The sequence below is a fragment of the Agrilus planipennis genome, unplaced genomic scaffold (genome assembly GCF_000699045.2).
Source record: "Agrilus planipennis isolate EAB-ADULT unplaced genomic scaffold, Apla_2.0 scaffold395, whole genome shotgun sequence".
In the NCBI taxonomy this organism is placed as follows: domain Eukaryota; kingdom Metazoa; phylum Arthropoda; class Insecta; order Coleoptera; family Buprestidae; genus Agrilus; species Agrilus planipennis.
In genome coordinates, this window is record NW_020439133.1 from 98,700 (window position 1) to 109,179 (window position 10,480).

Sequence of the window (10,480 nt, forward strand, 5' to 3'; positions counted from 1 at the left end):
TTATTATAAAATTTAGATCAGTAATTCAATTTGTATAAAACTTTTTAAATTATCTTTTTGAATGCTAAGAAAATTTGCCGCGTTATATACCCTACGTCATATCTGCGTCGTTAGGCACCATTGCCAATTCGAATTCGTTATTGCTATTTTCACTACAATAAATAGCCAAAATAAAGAAAAAAAAAAGAAATCAACAAAATTTGTCGTAGGTTCCCTGTTTTATTTTTACTTCAATTAACATGAATATTTCAACGTTTTCATAACTCACCGCTTCTCACAAAAACGTGCAAATTATTTTATTAAATATATTAATAAAATTAAAGTGAGGTTATGTATCTAACGCCAAAACGCAATGTAAGTATTCTTTACATTTATTTTGATTGTACAACAGAATGAAAAAGCAAATTAAAGACAATATTAGAGTTGTCAACGACATTACTACAAATAATTAACTTTAAATTAGCGGGGCTATCCGTTATCCGCCATTTTAGTTTTCATAAAAAGGCTAATTTATTATTAGTAGGTTATCTTTGTTCTCATATTCTAATATAAAAATGGTTGAAATACAAAGAAATACAGCTGGCAACGGTGTAACAATATTGTAAGCGTTTTCTCGCTTGTGTTAGGCAGTAATTCTTGTTTACATTTCTTAAAAATATGATCTATTATGAAACCAAAATGGATGAAGCAACAATTTGTGAAGCCTAAAACTGAATTATTTGATAATTACTGTTTCTAAATTAAAAAATATTTAATTTTGCGTACATTTTGTTATTAGACGCTAAAAGTGCAGTGCATTATGGGTAAACATGAACGACTATGACAAGTGAAGGTGCTGAATACTTTTTTTAATGATAAACAATTTAAAATAGGGATGTAAATTGAAGAAGTATCGTCGTGATACTGCAAAACTATAATTTTGATACTGTTTGGGGAATATAGACAATATGGTGTACTTTTTAAAGGAAACAAATGGAAGCTATTTATAAAATCAACAACTAACCAGTGTAGAATATAATTTCTTTTTCTGCATTCAGAAATAAGTATACATCCTAGTGTCTTAAGGATATAAAAGAAACTTTCAAAATGTGTGAACAAACGCCTGTGGATTATAAAAGTGGAGATATTGTTTGGGTAAAATTACGTTCATGTTGGTGGCCTGGAGAGGTTAAAGATTGGGATTCTGTGCCGCCAGAACTCGCCGAACTAAAAAACAAATCAATTTGCGCTGTAAAGTTCTTTGAGGAAGACTCCTAGTAAGTACTTATCTTAAGTATTATCATTAAAAGTCATTTGCTTTCTATTAAGAAACTTGCAATATGTGACGAACAACTTTGTTTATTCAGGAAATTTTTCAGTTATATTAATTCATAATCGATACATTGGTGTTAAATTATCAGTTAGCGTTTTCTTTTTGTAAATAATATATGTACATATGCATAAACTAACGTTATAGTTACATGTACATATTAATTGCTATAAAAATGCATAACAATTATTTAGCATTATTGCTTTTGTTGTGTTTCAATTGTATTATTATATTAATTTACTTATATACATCTTAATTTTTCAGTGAGATTGTCAAAGACCTTAACAACATTTATATGTACAACTGCACAAAGAAAAACAATTTCATTAAGAAGGGGCTTGGTAAGTATTCATTTATAATTTATAATATAGAATTCCTTATGCTTGTGCTTTACTTGTTTATAGACATGTACCGAAAAGAGTATCCATTTATGGAGAAATTTCCTGGTGATGTTTCTGCTGCTGAAGAAAAAACAGGAGGAAGTCCAGATATTATAGACAGCCCCATTTTTGAACCTGAGAAAAAAATTAATACGTCATTCATATTCGGTGCTTCTACCAAATCACCGAAGAAACGTGGAAAAAGAAGCTTGAGTAAGGCTATTTCTATTTTCATTTTGTTTAAGGAGTGTAGGTGTGTGTGTAATTATGCATTGCAATATTATCAGAAATGTAGAGAATTACATTATCTTTTAAACTATGTTTTAGATACATATATTTATTATATTTCATTGACATTTTCAGAAACTCCTACCACTCACACAATTACATCAACGTCCAGTTTAAGAAGGTCTCTGCCAATAATTACCCACCCTCGGTTTCTGGGTGAAGATGACCACCAAGTCCGAATTTTGATCCAATCACCAGAAGAAAAAAGAGATGTAGAACCAAATAATATCTATACATGCCCTACTTGTGGCTTCCAAACATCGAGAGTTGGCGTTATTGTACTGCACAATAAATCTCACATACAAGGTGTCTACAGCACTCTCATTTCTACTGGAAAAAAGACCAAACGATCAACTCCAAAGAAGCCCAAAAAGGGTATTCGAATGACCCATTCGAAAACATCTTCATTTGATGAAGACTTGGCTTTACTTCAACAAGGTATCGTCCCTATAGATACTAGCGACGAGGAATTTTATGACGAACTTGAAGATGAGCCTAAAGTAAAGAAACGTCGCAAGACTCCAAAGTCAAAAAAACCGGTGCCAAAAAAGCCCACGCACAACCCCTCTCAAGATATTCTTGCAGAATGGGACAATGATAGTGCAGAGGAAGAAGAATTTGATAATACTGCTAGTAGCAGTATGAAAGAACAAATTATCAAGAAAGATTCAGAGGAAAAAACACAAGAAAAAGAAAAAGAGGTCAATGCAAATGAAAGTGCAGAAAAATCTTGTTTCGATTTTGATGAAGAGGAAGAGAAAAATATCAACATTGGGAAGATAAGAAATCCGTCTACTGACAGCAAAAATGATACTTCCAAGTCGACTGATTCTCTAGAAATATCAAGCAGTTTAAAAGAAGAGAATATTGCAGAATCATCAAAAGGCTCAGAAGAGCACATATCTGTCAACAAAGAGACAGAAAATGATAATGAAGAATCAATTGAAACTGTTAATGAAATAATACAAGGTAAACAGAAACGTAAAGCAACCAAGAACAGTGAAACATCTCATAGCAAGAAAACTGAATTAAAAAATAACACTTTTGCTGACGAAACTAAAGAATTACATGAAAATAAGGAAAACAATTGTAGCAAAGAAAAGGAGGTTACAATTTCTCAAAAGGAAAATTACGAAGAAACGTCTGATGTAACTGAAAGTAAAATTGCATTAACAGTTGATCAAAACTCGGAGCAAAAAGGTTCTGAGAATTCTAAAATATTGGATTCAATTTCTGAACAAGAATTTTCTGAAGCAACCCCACATGTACAAGAGTGTGAAAGTATTGAAAAAACAAGTCGGTATAAATCGAGAAGTAGAAAACAACGTCATGAAAAACGAGAAGATTCAACTTCTGAGTCTTTTGAAATCAGTTCACCTTCAACAAGTCGTTCTGCAGCAAGTGACTTGGAACAACCAGAACTTATTGAAATTCAACCTAAAAAAACACAAAGAAAGTCCAAATTGAATGAAAAGTCCTCATTGAAAGCTGCAGAAACTGACAAATATAATCGGAAATCTCATATTCCAAATTTCGAAGAATTCGAAGAACTTATGAAGTCAACTGCAGTACCCTCCGTTCCAGATGTGCCCGACCAGTTGAAAGAAGAGCAAAATTTTCCAGTGGCTAAAATGAAAAAATTTCCTGATAAAGATGAACCACCACAATTGTACCCAGGTGAAGGGACGAAATCAAACGAAACAGCCACAAAACATACAAATCCAAAAAAAAGATTTGTTAAGGCATTTGAAGATTTAGAAATGGAAGAAAAAAAGAAGTCAGAAAAGAAAGAGCCAGAAAACGCAGATAACCCTTCTGTACAATCAGAAAAACGTCGAAGCAATTCAAGAAACGATACAAGTAATTTAACAGATGTAATAGATAAGTGTAGTTTAAGAGACAATACAAGTAATAATTTAACAGATATAATAGAAAAGCCCGGTTTAAAAGAGACTCCAGACAGTTCGTCTAAAGAAAATCAAAATGCTAAAACTGACATAGAATCAAATACTGAAAAATCAGAGGAAGCAAAAGGCCTTGAAGTGTTAAAATTGAAGTCTCAATTAAGGACAAAATTAGCAGAAAGTACTGAAGAAAAGGACCAAATCATACCAAAATATAAAAAATTTGAAATGAAAAGGACCCCTCAAAAATGTACTGAGACAAGTGAGCAAACAGGACCATCCACAAGAAGTGTAGCAGAAAAAGCAGCAAAACGTCCAGTGGAATTCGAAGCACAAGATAAAACTTCAGATGCTATTGTAGTTGATAAACAGGAACAACTAGGAAAAACGAACACCAATGATGGTTGTAGTTCCAACTCCACCAGTCAAGATTGTTTGGTTCGTAAAAAAATCGAAATCATACCAAAAAATCACGGAGAAGTTAACATCACTTTGACAAAAGTGGTGGAAAACAATAATGCCAAAGGAAACGTTCCTTTTAAGAAATATCTGTACAGCAGAAGGCAAGGGAGATACTCTGTGAAATATCGAAGTAGATTAGCGTATCTTGACGCTCCAAAACCGTCTACTCCTGATAACATCGATCAGTCTTCTCAAGATGGAAAACCCTTAGGAAATGACAAATCTATTGTAAGTCCAGTTAGCGTTCCTACGGTAGAAGAAATCGAATTTCCAAAAACTTCCATACAGAGAACCGTCAATAAACAAAGTTTAAGACAGAAATGTCTCTCTGAAAATACTCACAAAAGTGAAATTCCGTCAATTGAAGAACAAGAAAGCCATACTAACATACATGAAGAGGCACACCAACAGAAAGCTAAAACTGATAATGTGGTTTTGACTTCTTTCGATAAAGAAATTGATAATCTAGCTTATAACGAGGAATCGTCTTCACATACAAAAGATGATACAGATGCATCAAAACCAGTCGATTTTCATATTGAACAGATAAACGACAACGAGGAATTAGTAGTGGAGAATGAAGGAGATAAATTAATTGAGACGACTACCAATGCTGTTCAAGAGGAATTAAGTAGTAACAGTATTCAACGATCTAAGAAAAAGGTATCTAAATCACAGAAAAGTTCACGTCAAAGAAGAAATACAAGAAAAACAAAACGAGATCAAGATTTAGATACATATGAAGAAATGGATATACAAAATGCTGATAAATTAGAATTTAATGAGTCGCCTTTAAATCAGGAAGAATCAAACATTACAAGCGGTATTTTAATTGAAAATATTACTGACGATAATAAAATGAACGTTGATTTGCAAGAATCTTTGGAAGAATACGTTGATATTATGACAGTGACTCCTAAAAAGAAGAAAACGTTTGGAAAACCAATGAGCATCATTGAACCACTGAAGTCTGATATTATTTTTGCTGATAATTCAGAAAGTGTATTGGAATCTAAACGGACTACCATTGAAGAGTCGGTAATTTTGGATAACACCTCTACTGTTAACTTAAATGAAAATTTGAACGCTGAAATTATTGAAGAGAAAAAAGATAAAGTCTCTGTGCCAGAAAATTTAAGTGGTACAAATATTACTGAAACTGCAAGCGGCGTCTGCAATGAAATAGTTATTTCTGAAAAGCAAACGTCAAGTGAACAACTACCTTTACAAGAACTTGAGGATAAAAATGAACCATCTGACTTATCAGAAGAGAACTTAGTTGGAGAAAATATGCATGGAGAATCGAAAAATTCCAAAATTGAAGCATTTAACGTGGATAAACCAGAAAAAGAAGATGAAATTGTTAATAAAGTACCCCTTGAAATTCAAGAGGAAGTTGTAGCGCCTCCAGAACCATCGATTGTCAATAAAGATAATGAACTTCAACCAATTATCAAACCTCCAAGTGAAGATGAAGTTGTTAAGAAAACTGATGAAATCGTAGTTTCTGAGGAACATTCTGAAAACTTAAGTGAAAAACCACAAAAAGTTCTCGTCGAAACGATAGAAGTAAGTAATGATTCGAAGGAAACTTTGACAGAAGGCCAAACTGGAATAAAAAATGAAATAGAAGATATACAAAGTAATACTTCCACGAAAAAAAACGATACTGAATCGTTAACAGATTTAAATGGCTCCGAACGACGATCAATTGAAGAAACCGATAAGGTCTTGGCTAGTGTTTTTGTAACGACTCCAGCAAATGAAAAAGAAGAATTGTCCGCCTTGTCCACTTTGGCAGCTGTATCCGAACTATCACCCCCTTTAGAGGAACAGACAAGTCTTGAAAAAATTAAAGCAATCGAAGCTAATCTTACTGTTGTTTCTCAAACGGACTTAGAAAATGTTCAAGTGGAAATAGTAAATACACCTGAATCTAAGCCAGTTACATTAACAAATTTCTCTGTAGATTTTACAGATGGCAAACAATCAGAAATAATCGAAAAACCGAAATCAAAACAATGTATGGAATCTTCTAATACAGAAATTCCTCCTGAAGAACTACCCTATGTTACAAAAAAATCAACATCTGATATGTGCCGTTTCACAGATGCTGATGCTAATGACCTGGAGGACAAAATGACTTCATTAATAACAAGTAACAAGGAAAATTCTGTACAATCAAAATCAATCACAGAATCTGATCAGGCGATGACTTCTTCAAAACTGCTTGAAATTTTAACTGACAATTCTAAGAGTATAACGAAATCTTTTGCTGCACCTGCCAATGAGAATATTGCTATTCCGCTTTCCAAAACACATATCACTTCCTCAAAGGATAGCAAACATATTCAAGAAATTAAATTGTCAGAACCGACCATTTCTATTAAAGAAACAAAATATGTTCAAGAAACGAAACCACAAGAAATAAGGAGCACAAAGAGCGTTGTTAAATCAACAGTACCTGAAAGAAAACCTTCGGTAACAAAAACCCCTAAACCTGCCATATTTACCGAAAAGATAATGAAACCTTTTTCGGCAACCGAAACTGTATCTGTTCAGAAGGTCACATCTAAACGAACTAATAAAGACATCGAAGATATTGATACTTACATAATACAGAAGCCAACTAAAAAATTAGCTTTGGATTCAGATTTACCTTTACAGTCGACATTCTCAACCGCTACCCCTGTAATTAAAAAAACCGTTTCAACACCAAAAGGTCGGGGTAAGGCAAAAATTTTGCAACAAACAATCATAACTCCTGCTGGAGATGTCATCCAACCAACTGTTGCACAAACACAACAATCAGAGGATTCTGTATTTGATATTAATTCAATGCCTATAGTATTAGGAGATCAAATTCTAACTCCTGAATCTATAGAAAACATGCCAGTTGTTATATCGGAAACCGCTATATCCGTAACCCCAAAAATCGCTACAGAAAAAGTTACTGTAGTAAAAAAATCAACACCACAGGTAAAAACCATCAACAAAATCCCTACAATTACTACATCTCAACCAACCATAATACGAACGTACGCTTCTGCACAAAAGATAACCAAAGGTCAGAAAAACTATCAAGTGGCATCTTCAAAAATTATAAAAAGTTCTCCGGCAATTATGAGTCAGCCTAGTAAACCAGGAAAATTCATTATAGTTTCACCAAATGCAGCTAGCACTTCGAAAACTATTGCAGGGAAAAAGCAATTGGCAAAACAATCAGTTATTCTTCCTGCAACATCAGAAACTCTCGAACCTGTTGGGAACAAAATAATGATTGTAACAAATCAGCAGGGACAACAGCAACGAGTTCTGCTAACTCCAGCACAACAAAAGATGATCGGATACCAATCGCCGAACACGAAACTAACCAAAGCTGCTTTAAAAAGTGGTATAATGACAAAATCAAGTAAAAGTCTTCCAGCAATTGTTAGTCAGCATTCTGGAAACATAATCGCTCAAACCACAATAAACACCAAAGCTCAAGCCATTGCTGGAAATCAAACTTTCATCTCCTCTGGTGGACAGGTGCTTATACCAATCACGCAAGCAAAACAGCGAATCTCTAAGTCAGACGTAAGCAAGGCAGGCGGGAAGAAAATTCAAATGCCTGCTGCGAAGGGACGCTTGCAAGAAGCACTAAAAAGTGCTGGTGCTTCAAAGACAATTGTTATAAAAAATCAACAAGGGCAGATTGTTAAAAAGATTCAAGGAACAGACGACGCCCTTTTGGAGCAACAAGTACAAGAACAAGTTCAAGCAATCAAAGCTAGCAGCAGTTTTACTGCTCTTAAAACACAAAACAAAATAGAAACGATTAGCAAAACTAGTAAATCTCCTACAAAACGTTCATATCCAAAAAAGCCCGGTACATCAGATATTCTACAAAAACCATTAACAGCAACAATTAGTGCAACGCTACATTCAGATATGCCACCCCCCTTAACTGCTCTATCATCTTCATCAACAAAAATTGAATCTTGTAAAGTAACACATGTTGAGGAAACTAAAATGGAACAGCCAACATTCTCTACTGAAGAAAAACCGAAAGAACAAAGTCCTTTAAATGAACTCATCATACAGGACGCTCTTGGAAATCAAATGACCATAACTGAAGGACAAATACTGGCTCTTCCGAGTGAAACCGTTGACGGCCAAACGCAATCTTATATGCTAGTATCTCTAGACAAGTCGGGAAATTTAACACCATTAAATAACGAAGCGTTGCTATCTTTAGATCCCAACCTTGCTATTGGTGGAGGGGATTTAAGCAACATCGTTTTACAAGTCGATGATCGTGGAGTTGTTGTAGCTCCTGCACCTGCTTCAATACCTGAAGGAAAGGAGAAATCTAAGACTGAGTTACTAAAACCTTCTATAGAAGAACAAGTTCAAAAGCCTGTTCTTCCTCTATCTCAAGTAGAACAGGTACCAGTGGCTGTAACTGATACATCAAGTACATTAACTTTACCATCTACAGTAGAAGCACCAGCAGTCCCCATTGGAACAGAAGATAATCAAACAATAACATGCAGCGTTGACACTGGTAATAACCAACAACTGATTATATCTGGCGATCCTATCAGCACACAAAAATTCATAGAGTCTTTAACAGAGGGTAATACTGACCTCGCAAATTTGTTAGCTGGTACCGAAGGAAACATTCTCATTCACACAGACGGACAACAAATATTAATCAATACAGAATCTGAGAATCAATTACTTTTACCAGTTAACACTGGAAATATGGCCATAGAAAGCACTGAAGGTGGCGGAAACCCAATCTTTGCAACACAATCGAACAAGAACCAAGACATATTAGCGGCTGCATTGGCTGACACGGACGTGTTTCAACAAGAGCAACCGACTGTTCAAAGTAAACTGTCCCAATCCCAACTAAGTCCAAACAGCACATTATTTCCTATGAATGTCGGAAACGTATTGGAAACAAGTCTCACGTTAAGTTCACCGATAATGACCCCACTGGAGGTGCCAAGTTCCAACAGTAAAAAAATTCCAGACGAAGAAAGCGATATTCTTACAACGGAAGTACCAAAAAACGTGGATCTTCCAATCACAATAACCGATCCAAACATTTCCCAAACTGTTGCCCAGCAACAAGTTGCCACATTGATGGCAGCTGAGTTACAAAACAACTTGGACCTTCCTCTGACCATAGCTGATCAGGGCATATCTGTCTCTTCGACCGAAATGAACAGCCCTTCATACGTGTATTCTTTGCCCAATCTCGATGATTCCGTCGAGATGAATCAAAAGGCGTTTGGCAATCCTCCAATTTCGATGCCTCTCTTGAACGAAGAATCTGAACTTACTATCACCGAAAAAACAGACGATTCAGAAAAGGCAATAGCTGTTGAATCGCAAACAGAAACTGTCATTAACGACAAACCTAAAGAGTTAGAGGAGGAAGATAACGAAAGGGTCGAAAGCAATGATGATAAAAGATCTCATTCGCCCGTAAGTTCTAGCTTTATGGATGGCGGTCTTTGCACTTTGGGCGGAGCAATGTGTAGTTCGTTAAGTGAACCACCACCAGATATGTTCGATTTATCATCAAACTATTTAACTGTTGACGATACAAAGAAGAATGATGTACACATTCCTGAAAATAACTCAAACAGTAATGATTCACAACCGAATTTCTCTAATGATAATGTATCACCCATTGTGGAAAGTATAGAAGATGAAGAACGGTTTCGTTCTAACGGAATTAAGAGGAGTAACTTTCTGAACGAAAATTCGGTGCTAAGAAATCGATCCCCTATTGCCAATATAGACGAGAATTCAGCAGAAATACCCTTGCAACCACTGATTGTTGCACATATACCAGATAAGGAGACCCAAGAAGTTGATTGTTCAAGTTTAGAATCTGAAAAGTCAGAAGGAAGTTCTGTCAGTCTGGTAACACAGCACGAAGGTGTACCTTCGTGCACAGAAAACTCTTCAGATACACCCCTATTAAACTGCGAAAGTTCAATTTTAGATTCGAGTAAGAGAAAATTCGATGATGAATTAGACTTATCTACACAAAAAAAGCCCAGAGTTGATTAAATTTGGAAATTCTATTTTTTTTGTAAGAACGACTTGTAAATAACCTTGGGATACAAATCGCC

At 35.0% G+C, this 10,480-nt stretch overlaps 2 protein-coding genes across 2 annotated transcripts in view; both read left to right on the forward strand.

Annotated features, from left to right (window-relative positions):
* Positions 1 to 917, forward strand: part of LOC108743075 (von Willebrand factor A domain-containing protein 8) — an 11,095-nt gene extending 10,178 nt beyond the window's left edge. The window contains exon 10 of the mRNA XM_025977765.1: positions 873 to 917. Within this exon, the coding sequence (XP_025833550.1) occupies positions 873 to 917 (45 nt within the window). The remainder of the gene's footprint in view (positions 1 to 872) is intronic.
* Positions 585 to 10,456, forward strand: LOC108743072. Its single transcript, XM_018478491.2, has 4 exons — positions 585 to 1,256; positions 1,574 to 1,650; positions 1,714 to 1,902; positions 2,053 to 10,456. Exons 1-4 carry the CDS (start codon positions 1,087 to 1,089, stop codon positions 10,416 to 10,418), a joined length of 8,802 nt encoding a protein of 2,933 aa, XP_018333993.2. The 5' UTR covers positions 585 to 1,086; the 3' UTR covers positions 10,419 to 10,456.
* Positions 10,457 to 10,480: the final 24 nt, after the last annotated feature.